The 14,651-nt window shown below is 38.7% G+C and overlaps 1 protein-coding gene across 1 annotated transcript in view; it reads left to right on the top strand.

The window, feature by feature from the left end:
• SV2C (synaptic vesicle glycoprotein 2C) overlaps positions 1 to 14,651 on the top strand; it is a 133,940-nt gene that overhangs the window by 109,065 nt on the left and 10,224 nt on the right. Inside the window, exons 7-12 of the mRNA XM_064176479.1 lie at positions 3,791 to 3,901; positions 5,104 to 5,192; positions 5,550 to 5,714; positions 8,875 to 9,008; positions 10,290 to 10,493; positions 11,726 to 11,885. Coding sequence (XP_064032549.1) covers positions 3,791 to 3,901; positions 5,104 to 5,192; positions 5,550 to 5,714; positions 8,875 to 9,008; positions 10,290 to 10,493; positions 11,726 to 11,885 — 863 coding nt within the window. The remainder of the gene's footprint in view (positions 1 to 3,790; positions 3,902 to 5,103; positions 5,193 to 5,549; positions 5,715 to 8,874; positions 9,009 to 10,289; positions 10,494 to 11,725; positions 11,886 to 14,651) is intronic.

Below are 14,651 nucleotides of genomic sequence, written 5' to 3'. Positions count from 1 at the left end.
CTCTTCTCCAGGCTAAACACCCCCAGCTCCCTCAACCTCTCCTCATAGGATTTGTGTGTCAGGCCCCTCACCAGCTTTGTTGCCCTTCTCTGAACATGTTCCAGCACCTCAACATCTCTCTTGAATTGAGGGGCCCAGAACTGGACACAGGACTCAAGGTGTGGCCTGACCAGTGCTGAGTACAGGGGAAGAATAACCTCCCTTGTCCTACTGGCCACACTGTTCCTGATGCAGGCCAGGATGCCATTGGCTCTCTTGGCCCCCTGGGCACACTGCTGGCTCATCTTCAGCTTACTATCTATCAGTACCCCCAGGTCCCTTTCCTCCTGGCTGCTCTCCAGCCACTCAGTCCCCAGCCTCTAGCGCTGCTTGGGGTTGTTGTGGCCAAAGTGCAGAACCCTGCACTTGGCCTTGTTCAATCTCATCCCATTGGCCTCTGCCCACCCATCCAGCCTGTCCAGGTCCCTCTGCAGGGCTCTCCTACCTTCCAACAGATCAACACCTGCTCCTAGCTTGGTGTCATCTGCAAACTTACTGATGCTTGACTCAATCCCCTCGTCCAGATCATCAATAAACTCCAAATTAGTTGGCCATTACGTCTTCTAAGCTTTAGAATTATTTTTTTAATAATCTAAAATAATGATTTTTTAAATTATTTTTCAGTGGTAATTTTAGACCTTTATTTTTTTCAAAATATCTTGGAAGTTCAGTTGTGTCTTCTTGGCTTGCAGATCTAATGATAAGGTCATATTCAAAGTATTGATAGACTGTTTCTATTTGGAGGAGAAATTGACTATGGAAGCTTTTTGTGATTTTTTTACTTATTTATGATGAATCTACACAAGAATTTTGCCTTCCTGGATACAGCAGAAACAAGCAGCAGGGAGGCATTTTCTTGCTTTGAAATCCAATCTCCTTTTCCAGTCTGTGCCATGTGAGTGCTGGCATTCTGCTCCCTCTTGGAGCCATATGTGCGGTGTTTCTCCTCTTTCAGAGGCTTTCTTCTTACTTTAATGCACATATAACTCAATTAAGAAATCCTCTTAAAGGTTCTGCAGTTGCAGGCAGCCTTGAAGAATGACCATCTGACCATATAATTTTATTCCATGGAGGCTTACTTTTATTAACTTGGATGTAATTTCTGCTGCCCTCGTTCAAATTTTTCTACAAAGATACTCAAGACCTCCTGTACTCAGCTTGAAAGAAGGCTGGTTAGCCTATCTGTCATGTTAAATCCATATTCTCTCATACACTGGTGACCTAACCCTAATCCCATCTAACCTAATATTTTATTTTCTGATTACACTGACAAGTAAAGGGATTTGCTTAACACCATACAGCTAGGGTGCAATTTAACAATTGGCTCTTGCTGATTTGAGATGCTTTCAGACAGAGTATGCCTTCCTTCCATGGCTTTGTTTTCCTAACAGCGTTGATAATCGTTGACTGATTGCACAGTCAGCCACCATAGCACAGAATCTCTCTCTCTCTCTCTGGTGATAGTTTAGGCACAGAACAAAGACAGAAGTGTGCTGGGACAAAAGACGGAAAGATTTCTCTTCAATTTGGTGTAACCATAATCACATCTTAAAACAATAATGAAGAAGAAAGAAAAGCACATCCTTGTTTTCATTTCTGGGGATGTAAGAAGATCTTTCTCTGTGGTTATAAAAACGTAACACTGAACAATAATGAACTTACCTCATTATTTATGACTATTTCCATTAATAAATCAACCAAGAATAAGGCACAAATATGAAAACTCTCATTTTCTTGTAATTTATGCCAGTTTCTGCTGTGAAAATTGAAGAAACTCAGCTTCAGATAACAAGAAGTCAAAGAAATATAGATACTGTAGTGTGTTCCAAGGTTACACGTGTATGGAAGTCCCTAATTTTAGTTTGCATTAAAATAATTAGAAAATGCATCATTCTCTCATTGGGCAGTATCAGAATTGTACCTTACAAAATTCTGAAAATAAAATAATAAATAAATAAATAAATAAATAAATAAATTTTAAAAAAAGTCACAAAAGCAAACATGCATAATTTGAGACATCCTTTGCTATCTCTTCTTTCTTAATATCAGTTAGTTCTGGATATTGGAACATTTTGTCTCAGTAATTTATCGTATAGCTCTCCTAAATCTGCCACTTCATCCAGTACCATTCTGCAATGTAGTTGTTAACATTTTTCTCTGTGTCACTAGTTACACACATCAGATACACATAATTTTTTCCATTACTGCTATATTTTCAGTGTGATTTCCTTTCATATATTTCCTGATTTTATTGTTAGGATATTTTCTTATAACCTTTTTTCACAAGTCTTGTTTATTCTTGTCACTTCTATTATTGAGGATTTTATCTTCAAGCCACTAGAAGTCTTCAATGGATGAAATGCTGGGTTTAGAGTCAGGAACTCCAGAATTATGTATTCTAGATACTGACAGGGGAAGTAGTAATTCTTAATACTTTAGAAATTCTTTCCTGAAAGCAATGGCACTAATAGAGATGGTACTAAGCTGATAGCATATTCTACTGTGGGATTGCCCAACTTAGAAGTTTGTGTACATGCTTAATTACCTTTGTGGGTCTTTAAAATATACAGTCATTAGATCTAGTGTTTTGAATGCATAAGTTAAAAAAAAACACACTTTGTAGCCTTAAACCCAAAAGTTTCCCTCCTCTTTAATTGCTATGTGTAAATCTAGAATTTTTTCAGCAACCATTTCCTGTTGTCTTGATTTTGTAAAATTTAAAACATCACAAATTTCTAGCCGTGCCCTTTAAACATTAGTTTTATTTGCATTACAATTGGTCTTTATTGTTTTTTGTTTTGGGGTTTTTTTTTATTTTCATTCTTTATACACTGACAGCTGAATTTCTGTGATCCAGATGGACCATTGTTCTGTTTCAATAGGACTTTGTTTGTGCTAAAGAACCATCAAGGCTAGGGCCTTTTTGTCACCAGGCATATAGAGTGGGCTGGAGTTTTATCCTTTTGTCCAGGTTATATCTTTTCTCCAAGGCTCCAAATGAGTCAGATAGCCAGCCCAGTGAAAAGGCCTCCCTTGAACCTACAAGATTGATACTGGCTTTTACGTGATTCAAAAGTTATGATCCTTCTGCCCAGAGGTGTGGTATGTGAGGACATCTGTATGTGTGATGCCTTAAATAGTCTTGGAGGACTAAGGTCAGTCTTTTGTATTAGCACATCTCCTAAGTGAGTTTATGAAAACTTGTTTTATCAACTCCATGAATAAGTTTTAAATAACGAATGATGCAGACTAGATTATTGCTATTGGAAGAGGCATGACAAGAAGGATACAGCCCTCCAACTAATTGAGCAATTGACCACAGTCAAACCCAAAAGGGTTTAAAAGGAATTCTCTCTTTCTCTCCACAGAAGCATCCTTTGCATGTCAAAACGTCTCCCTTTTTAAAGGGAAGGTAGGAGGTCAGAAACAAATTGATATTAAATTCTGGACACGGTTAACTGAGGGTTTAAATAATGTTTTATCCTTTAGGGGCATTTAATACCTTAGCAGAATCTGACAGCAACAGTTAGAGAAACACATTTCCTACATGCCTTTTTCCAGTACAGTTGCATCCACAAGGAACTTCGGCTACTATTCTTTTATACCTCTAAAACATTTGTACTGTAGACACAAGTTTAATATCTGTTCATTTTTTGCTTATGGGATTTAATAAAACCTTCCAGTCCTCCTTGAAAGGAAGTTGATGGCTCAAGAAAATGTGAATATTTGCTGTTCTCTTTTTTATTTGTAGGTTAACAGAATCAAAACTCCAAAGCAGATAGATGAGCTCATAGAAATAGAGAGTGACACAGGAACGTGGTACAGGAGGTGTTTTGTTAGGATTCGCACAGAGCTATATGGTGTAAGTAACAACAACTCCATTCTTTCTTCTTTGTAATCAGCCTTCAGAAATGGGGTGGACTGATTGAGCTTATGGTGGTCATAGCTGCAATGCTACATTTACCAAGCAAGTAGAAGAAATAGGAACCAGTGTAAGGCTCTGGTTTCCTGACCTAGAAGAGGCACTGGTGAATGACAGAGGTTGACCACAACTTCTGAGGAGGCAAATGTTGGATTTGTCTTCGCACAAGTGATTCCTAATAGTTATTGAGCCGCATCCCCAAGCATCACAGTGCAATATCACTGGGAATGGATGTGAATATGAATACATAGTATAGAAACAGGTGGCACATGATGAATCATAGAATCAACCAGGTTGGAAGAGACCTCCAAGATCATCCACTCTAACCTGTCACCTAGCCCTGTCACGGGGCCAATCAACTAGACCACGGCACTAAGTGCCTCATCCAGTCTTTTCTTGAACACCTCCAGGGATAGCGACTCCACTACCTCCCTGGGCAGCCCATTCCAATGGCAAATCACTCTGTGATGAACTTCCTCCTAATATTGAGCCTATATTTCCCCTGGCAGAACTTGAGACTGTGCCCCCTTGTTCTGCTGCTGATTGCCTGGGAGATGAAAAACTATCACCAGGAACATGAGGTGGTCACATTACCTACAAATGGAAAAGTTGTGGATAAATTGTGTGAATTAATGTCAATAAAACCTTTATAAGGCATTATATCTGCATGTATTTTTATGTACATTAAATATTTTGCCAGAAATCTGTGAGAGCTGTTTCAGAGCTTTTAATACAAACTTACTGATACTAGTCTATGTCTTTTTTTTCACTTCTTTACAAAACCTAAACCAGGTAGTATCTTTAACCTTGTAATGAAAAATGAGAAATGTCTCATTAACTGGGAAAAAAAAACAACCACAAAACAAAACAAACCCCCAAACTTTTCACAGCTATCAAAAAGCTGGCATCTTAAAGCTTTCCAGAACTTTGTCACTTGAAAAGTCACATAACACACAACCTGGTTATAGCAGCAGATGAATGTATTTGTTATAAGAAGTACAGTTATGACTAGAATTAAATAACTGATCTGCTTTCCGTGATGCCCAGAAGAAACAAGCAGATCAGACTCAAAAATCTTCTATCGTTCAGAAAAATTGTCCAAAATATGATATAAAATAAATGTGTTTTCTAATTATTTACAGATATGGTTGACGTTTATGAGATGCTTCAACTACCCAGTGAAGGATAATACAATCAAACTTACAGCTGTATGGTTCACCCTGTCTTTCGGGTAAGAGCAGCTGAGACCTTAAAGCACCTTGACAGAGAGAAGAATCATGTACATGCAAATTTCTGTCACTATGATGACCCTTTCTGCTCAGGGTTTTATTCATCATCTTTCCCCAAAACATTATAGCTATCAGTTAGTCTGTTCATAGTTGCAAGCTTGACTCATTAATATCAGCCTTAAAAAAATGGCACCTTCTTGTATCAGCATCTTCCAATGTTTTTATGTTATGGAGAATTTTGTCATGATAGGCAAGTGTTTCACCGCATAAACAGGTGAGGGAGCTGCTCATCCTCACCTTGCACTGATTTCTGCACAAGTGAAATGGTTAATTGATTTTTTTTTTTCTGGTTTTCACAGGTATTATGGCTTATCTGTCTGGTTTCCTGATGTCATTAAACATCTGCAATCAGACGAATACGCATCCCGAGTAAAACATTTCCACAATGAGGAGGTTTCCCATTTTGTCTTCAACTTCACGCTGGAAAATCAGATTCACAGCAATGGAGAGTACATCAATGACAGGTTTAGAGATTTTATTTTTTCCTAACCTGGCTGGAATTAAAAAAAAAAAAAATTTTAAAAAAAAAAAAAAGGCATGTCCTAATAATTTAATAATTTTTGCTATTTGCTAATGGTTCCTGTGTGAGGAGCTCCCATACAAACTCATCTTATCCTGAAAACCAGATTGAAAAGCCTAGGTTATTGACCCTTCTTTTTGCAGTGGGATTCAAAGCAGGACATTATATGGGGGCAGAGAATGCCTTAATGCCGACTCTGTTGCTGGTTGTTTTCATGTATTGACAAAAGATGCTGCTGCAAAAATGATGAATATTGAGAGGTTACGATCTTATCACAGAAAAACAAAAGCTAAAAGTTACTGTAAATCAATGAAAAGTATGAATAGATCTGAATTGGCAATGAATTTTGTAGTTTTTAACCAACTCCAAACATAGTAAGGTTCTATCTGGATTTTTCAGGTAGAATCATAGAATCAACCAGGTTGGAAGAGATCTCCAAGATCATCCAGTCCAACCTATCACCCAGCCCTAACCAATCAACTAGACCATGGCACTAAGTGCCTCATCCATTTTTTTCTTGAAGACCCCCAGGGATGGTGCCTCCACCACCTTCCTGGGCAGCCCATTCCAATGGCAAATCACTCTCTCTGTGAAGAACTTCTTCCTAATATCCAGCCTATACCTACTCCAGCACAACTTGGGACTGTGTCCCCTTGTTCTATTGCTGGTTGCCTGGGAGAAGAGGCCACCCCCCACCTGGCTACAATGCCCCTTCAGGTAGTTGTAGACAGTAATAAGATCACCCCTGAGCCTCCTCTTCTCCAGGCTAAACAGACCCAGCTCCCTCAGCCTCTCCTCATAGGATTTGTGCTCCAGGCTTCTCACCAGCTTTGTTGCCCTTCTCTGGACAAGACCAACCATGGATGGTTTAGGTGCCTGGTTTCTCTCAAGAATCATACCAAAGAACCACTTGAAAGGTCTCCTGGAAATCGTGGTGCTAAATAATTGTTGTTTTCACAGGAAAATCTATATTAATTATTTTGAGAATACAGAGATTTAAAAATTATTTTCATAGAGCTTGAGCTTTGACACAGATAAAGGTTTATGCATTGCAGTCAAAAGTAGCAGCACTCTCATTGTGAAACTAGACACAGCTCAACAGACCTACTCCTTTCCAGAAGGTGGATGTTCCCCAGCAGTCGAAGAACCATTTATTGTCAGTAACTGACAGCACTCTCTCTACTGAAGTTGTATCAATTTGCACTGAAAATTCTTGCAATACACTGAAACATCAATCAACTCTATACCACTAACTTGCTCTTTCAAATGTGCAGATTAGTAGGCCTCTGCAGTTATTCGAGATTCACAAAACATTTTCCATGAAAGTATGAATTTGTTTGGAGACCTCAGTTCTCCAATTGCCCCCAGTCTCAGCATTTCCTTCGTGTTCTTTCTTAACTAATGATGATTAGGGGACTAGAGCACTAATGATGATTAGGGGACTAGAGGAGAGGAAAGGCTCAGGTACCTGGGGCTTTTTAGCATGGAGAAGAGAAGACTGAGAGGGGATTTAATAAATGTTTATAGATACCTGAGGGCTGGGTGTCTGGAGGTGGGGGGGACAGGCTCTTCTCACTTGCTCCTTGTGATAGAACAAGGAGCAATGGATGTAAGCTGCAGTAGAGGAGGTTTCACCTCAACACAAGAGGGAACTTCTTTACTGTAAGGGTCACAGAGCACTGGAACAGGCTCCCCAGAGAGGTTGTGGAGTCTTCTCCTCTGGAGACTTTAAAGGCCCATCTGCATGTGTTCCTGTGTGACCTGAGCTAGATTGCATGGTCCTGCTCTGGCAGGGAGGTGGGATTCGATGATTTCTTTAGGTCCCTTCCAACCCCTGTGATCCTGTGACCTAGAAGATTCACCAATACTTGTCACTTCAGTACTTTTCTATTGGATTTTAGTTGATATTTTTATGACCAATTTTAATATAGTCACAACATGTTTCCTGGACAAAGAAAAAATGTAAGACAATTAGCCTATTGTTCTGTTCCAACTAATTTAATTGCTACGTTTTCTTTGTTCTCTTTGGAATTAGGCTGCATTTTAAAATGGAAAGTGCTAGATGAAAAATGATAATTAGTTGACACTGAACCCCAGTCTGATTTTAATCAGAGTCTATCATGATTGAGAGATGATACAGTAACTAAAACTAATGGGCTCAAAACAGCATTGTGCTGACCATTACACAAAGAATTAATCAGTTAGTAAGTACTTTCCCTGTGATGAACACAGTTAGCTTTTGCTTTCCTTTCTCATAAAGATGTGACTCCAACAACCTGTTGCCACTTTGGATGAAGTCTGCCAGCAAAATTGCCCTGTTTTTAGGGGTAGCTTTTTCCACACCTTCATGTGAAATGAAAGACTGTTTAACAAAAGTAATTACATGGTTCTGCATCTGGGGTTTTTTGTCCTCTTTTTTTCAGTTGGCAGCATGATACTATTTCATAGAACCATAGTGAAAAAGGCTTACAGCACTATTTTAGTTAATAACATTGATGTAAAAAGTTACTACTAGTCATTTTATTTTTTTCCATAATTATTTTACTGACAATCATGATGAAAGACCTGGGAGTTAAATGGGACTCGGTATGAAGGAGAATGTACAGAAGTACAGAAAAGCTGCTGACAGAAAGCTGCATGGTGTGTTCATCTGGAAAAATAAAGACTCTGAAAATTCTTTCTTTCTTTCCAGCTTAGTACTAGCATGTCCTTGTTGGTTCCAAGTGACTGAGTTGCTAGAATATAATTTCCTAGTTGCTGACTGTCAAAATACAATTAATTGCAATTTTAAAAGACTATTCCATGAATGTCATGACATTGCTTTGGGATGCTGATTAAATGCAAGTAATAATAGAAATGTTGTCAAAGAAGTTGTGTTACCAGTTGTAAGCCTTAGCTATGTGGAGCTGTTTGTAGTAGTAATGCTTTTTCTGAACTATAGTATTCTAGAACCAGCTAATCACTAACTGCATCTCCAGAACGTGTTTGAGGAATTCACGTTACTGTGGTTGAGATGTTTTGGACTTGTATAACTGCATCAGCTTGACCTGTCACTCTTTCTAATCTATGAAGGTAGACTGACAGAAAATATTTGTATTGAGCAGATTTATCATGATGAAGTTTAAATCCGTGACCTTTGAAGACTCACTTTTTAAGAACTGTGTGTTTGAAGACGTTACTTCAGTAAACACATACTTCAGGAACTGTACCTTCGTGAATACCACCTTCTACAACACAGGTATTATGAGAATAACCCCTGAACATTCGTTATTCACCTGCATGTCCACATGTTGATAACTTCTGAATTTCTAATGAGGTGTAATAGAAGCCCCCTTAGTTATTAAAAGCAACAGGATTGCATAGTTTTATCACAGAAAAGTGAAAGGATCACACCTTCACCAGAGATACCAGAAGCCTAATATCGAGCCAGAGAGTAAACAGCTCTTTGGTTTTAATCATCTCTAAAGAGATTCAGTTCAGAGAGGACAATATTTCTTTCCTTTTTTTCTGGTTGTTTTAACTAGCGTGCTTTAATTTAGACTAAATGGGACTAACTAAAACATTTAACTAACTAACTACTGAACTAAATGGTGAAATACTTTGTTCGTTGTGCTTGCTTGTGGCATGGAAATCTGAGTTCAGGATTCAAACTACCTAATCTGTAATCATCCCCACTCTCCTAAGTATTGTAACAAAAACGGGAATGCATGTTTTCTTATCTTTAGACAGAGAATTCTTTTAGGTTTTTGGGTGGGTTTTTTTTTTTCAGTTTAATAAGATATAAGTGAAAGTAGAACAGGGCCAAGCAAGCTTATTGGAAAGAAGAGGCACTTCTTAACACTTTGCAACTGTAATAGTGGAATTGGGTTTGTGACGGAGCAACATGCAGCTTTCTTTGTGGGGAAGTGCTGTACCCTTGACTCAGGGTTATATAGCTGGCAGGAGGAACAAGAAGAAAGTGAAAGTGTAGGCTGGTATCGCTATAAGAGTATCAGAAGAAGAATGGACGAATCGTTGTGTATAGTAAGTCATTGGAGTTTGAACTGAAGACGATGAAGCCTTCTCTGAAATGAAAATTAGTTTAATCTGAATTCTGTAGGAATGTTCTGCTTTAAAGGAACTCTAACTATACTGACCAGTGCAGGGGAGTGAGGTGTGGAGATAGGAGGTCTGATGTGAGCAAGGCCATGAGATAAAAACTTGCACATACCCAGTGTTTTTATGCATGATCACTGGTGCCAGTATGCCTCAGCCAAACACAGTCAAAGCAGATCTGGTGAACAGGTTGCCTAATTCCAAGCCTAGATGCTCTCTCTCTCTTTTTTTTTTTTAAATGAGTTTTGCCTATTTGTCAATTAAGATAAAAAGATATTAAAACTAACAGCAGTAACTAGCCCCACTTTAGAGAGCAGTGAAAGCCCTAAGTTGTCATTAAAACTGTCTGAACTAGAAATGCTTTTAATCAAAAGCTGCACATGGAGTCAGCTGTTAGCTGAAATCTTTCTTCTTCTTTCCACAGATTTTGAGCAATATAAGTTTGTTGACAGTGAGCTGATAAATTGCACGTTTTACCACATCAGGACGGGATGCCAGATTTCTTTTGACGATGACTACAGTGCCTACTGGATTTACTTTGTCAATTTCCTGGGAACTTTAGCAGTGCTACCAGGGAATATTGTGTCTGCTCTCCTGATGGATAGGATTGGGAGGTTAACGATGCTAGGTAGGGGCTTCACTTTAAAACAGGGAAAACCACCACATCCTGAAATGCTCTCTTTTTAAAAGAATTTGGCTTAAAGAGGTGTAAAGTATCCTTCTGCAGATAATTTTTTTTTCAGCATCATAAATGTCATTTTAAAAAGCCCCACTTTAGAACCTGTAGGAACAAATGATTCTGTAACCAGTTCTGCTATGCCACATTATAACTCATTGCTCTTCCATGCTGATATTACAAGATCATTATTTAGGCATTTGGGATAAGATTTTGGAGAATGCTGACCGTTGGCTTTTCTCCAGCTGAAAGGAAAGTGACCCTCAGCTAGTGGAGAAGCTACTCAGAAGAGTCAGCAGTCCACTGTCTGTTACTGCTTTGGAAAGTAACAGAGCTGAAAAGATACCTCCTGTGGATTACTTGCGATGACACATCTGTTTTCAATTTATTTGAATAAGTATGTGGTAGTTCATTGTGCTCATTTTCTACATGAACATAGCTATAAAAATGCAATTCCCACTCAGTGCTTTTATTGCTACAACATTTGAACGAGCTTCGTGTAATTTTGGATGATGATGAACAAGAAACAATACAGGCAGTCTCCCTCATGCAGCTTAGTTGAGGAGTTCAGAGAAAGTTCCAGTGTAATACTTTTTGATATTTTCCAGTATTTGATATGTGTTTTTCTATGTTTGTTTACCTGGTGTTACCAGCAGAGGTCTCTTTAGGTTTTATCTCAAATACATACGGGTCAGTTAATTTAGCTACATAGTGTCTGTAGAATAGTTAGACAAAAACAAAGATCCCTGTTTAAATACTTCTCTGTCGGTGGAGTGCTATGGGAAGATGACTCTTTGTTCACCAATATGGTTAGATGGTCAAATCCACTTTATTTCCATGATACAGTGACTTATGTGCATTCTAGCAAGAGGCGTGCTCCACCAAGAATGGTTACAGTCAGAGGGTACAGGATTGCTTGTAAGGCATAGATAGGTCAGTATACCATAACAATCTAAGGGTCAGCCCTGCAGACCACCTACTCCAGCCCCCTTGGCTATCTAACTCTGCCCACTGCAGCTGTGTGTGGGGTGCTCACTTGTTTACAGTTTGGTTTCCTGGGCTAGCAGTGTCCCAAGGCCGTTTCTCAGCACAGTTGCTCATGTTTATCATTTCTGTGTCCTCTGCTAACAAGAATTCTCCAACGCTTCTCCACTTAATGCTTGTTTCATATCTGTTGTAACTAGGTGGCTCCATGGTTCTGTCTGGCATCAGCTGTTTTTTCCTGTGGTTTGGGACCAGTGAATCCATGATGATAGGTATGCTGTGCCTCTACAATGGTCTCACCATCTCAGCATGGAACTCTCTCGATGTCATTACTGTGGAGCTGTATCCTACAGATAGAAGGTATGGGCAGACACACTCTCGCTAACATCACTAACGCTATTTCTATGTACTAGTAGAAATGGTAAACAGAGGTGTTTCCATATGAGCTTTGCAGAGGCAGTAAAGTTTGGAGTGAGATGATTTAGGAGTTCGTCTTACGAATAGGAAGAGGGAAAAGCTGTTTGGTATATATTTCACATCAAATATTGATTAACCAAGAAAACACCACAAATGTAGTTTTATATGAAAAACAGGAGGTCTAAATGCTTCTCTCATTTAAAACATTTCTGAAAACAGTAATGGAATGTTTCTGGGCTTCCTCTGGTACAACTGGCTATGAAGGCAGCAGTTGGCCCAAAGCACCAATATAGCTGCATTTGTCTGTTGGCTGCGAAATGGCGTGAATGATAATAAAAATCACTGTCTGGAGCGGAACACCATCTTCTGGAAGAGATTGTAGGCCTGACCCATGCTGAGCTCATGCTACAGATTTGTATGCAGTGTTGCTAAGAGTGTTCATACACCATGCTAAGTGGATATAAAGGGCTCTTGCAGGAAAACTCAGGACAATTTTCATGTCCTGCACGTATTACTAGGTGATGTGTTTAGGATTTTTTTAGATACAGGGTAAATTTTAATGCTGATCTTATGTCACTTAATAGATTGAAGAAAGAGGAAAGAGCTGTTGTGGCATGTGGTGCTGTAAGGGTGAAAATGTGAAAGCCACTTTTTCTTGAATACGCTAAGAGATTTCTCCCCACTTACCTCCTTAAACAAAGCTTAATGTAAAATTGCCCAGATTCCTGACAATGGACAGTGTCACAGTGCTATTCATTATATAATTCACTAGAAATTTCAAATATGGTCAAATATATTTCTGATCCTGTGTGTAGCCTTGCTGGCAAGCCTAAGCTTTAGGACAGGGGCTCAACTGCTTTTAGTATTGCTTATAGGAGAGGAAAACTGTAGACTGGCTTCACTGTTTTCTTCTTGTTGGCATTTAAAAATACATATGCTTCTTCATACAACACATGGACATCCACTGTTGTGGTTGTATTGAATAACTGTACTAGGCTGCTTACAACACCAAAGCACTAGGTTTTAATATTAAGTGCTGGTCTTAAGGAAATTGCTCTTCTAGCAAGAATTCCTCTATCATCCAAACCCTATGGTATAAGTCAATAAACATCTTTTAGAAATAGCTACCTCTTTGGTGTTTCTGAATGTAGCAGCCACAAATACTAACTAAAGAAAAATAGTTGCTGAATCTATTGATGTCAATGGAACTGAAAACAATCATCATTACTAGGAATGACAAAAGGAACGTAACTGATGTCTATTCTAGGGCATTTATACTTGTAGCTAATAGTTGTTTCTAATGGTTTCTACTAGCTTTGGGACTGTAGCAAATTCTTACCTGTTTGTCCTTAAAAAAAGAAAAAAAGTTTATGTTGGCAATAATAGATGTTTGGAGCTACACCTCAGAAATAGACTTGCAGCTGTGTTGTTGCTGCTCTTTGTGGTAACTAAGGTGGAAAACTGTCATTTTGTATTATCAATATAAAAAAAGGCTGATAGGCCACTTCCATTTGTTTCAAGAAAGACCTTGTTGGTATATACTGTAGGTGAGGTTCTTTTCCAAAAGTTATGAAAGTGATAGACCCACCAATGGCAGATTTTGCCAGGTGGATTATAAGCAAATTACAAAAGTAAGTTCCTAGACTGAGGCAAAGCTTCCTCGTGTTACACAGAACCATTTGAAAATACATGAAAATTTTAAGAGTTTAACAGCCAATTTTGCCCACTCTGATGGTCTTGGTTTCCTTCTTGGCTTCCTTTGATCTCCATAGCCTGGAACAACTAGCCAGGATTTTCCATCTGCAGATATCTGTATGGATGAACAACCTTTCTAGACATACATGATACAGGAAGCTGCCTCATGTGTTTTTGCATGTGAAGTTCTTAAGATGATGTTTTTCACTACAAAACTGCATCCAGAGTGGTCCTGAAATTGGCTTGCAATTTCCTCTAGGAAGGCAGTCTATGCTTGCTCACTGTCACTGTTTTACTGTTTCAATATATACCTATTTTTTACTTCTGATCAGTGAAATGACCACAAACTGGCAGCAAAGGGCAACTGGAGGTTGGGCTGGAAGAAGGATGTATGGAGAGAGGTTAATTCTTTACAGTATGCACAAGAAACCAGGCTGGGCAGCCACTCCTTTTCCTCCTGCATAGCTCCTCTTGGAGACTAGCCAGTTGCCAAATCACTGGGGCTTTGCCAGTACTGCACAGCGTTTTACAAAAGGTGTTTCATAAATCATACTCCAGGTTATTTGAGGATTGTATAGGCTTATAGCTAGGTAGGGGTGTGGTCAGACATTTGGAATTATGTACTGAATGTGACACATGCCACACATTTCAGTTTCCTCCTCATCAGCTGCCTGTAGGGCAGAGGTAAGATTGCTTCAAAATCTAAACAGATCTGGATTCTATATATTCACACTCATCTCCTGCTTACTTTTTAATTTTGTAAGGATTGGATTTTAAGAAATTTAGTGGTTTGTCCTGTGTTCTTGATGGGTACTCTATGTCATTTTGGCATAGCTTTTACTTGCATGCGCTTCATAAAAACTCAGTTGATTTGCACAACTGTTAGAACAAGAAATGTTAGCCATCATATGAATTTCAAATTATTCTCAAGTAAATTACTAAGTTGCATTGAAAAGTGAATATATGTTATTAAAGTTACTTATGACTATGTTTATGTCATAGAATCATAGAATC

Source organism: Pogoniulus pusillus, chromosome Z (assembly GCF_015220805.1).
Source record: "Pogoniulus pusillus isolate bPogPus1 chromosome Z, bPogPus1.pri, whole genome shotgun sequence".
In the NCBI taxonomy this organism is placed as follows: domain Eukaryota; kingdom Metazoa; phylum Chordata; class Aves; order Piciformes; family Lybiidae; genus Pogoniulus; species Pogoniulus pusillus.
Note: the sequence above shows the minus strand (reverse complement) of the source record. Positions and strands in the feature narration are given on the sequence as shown.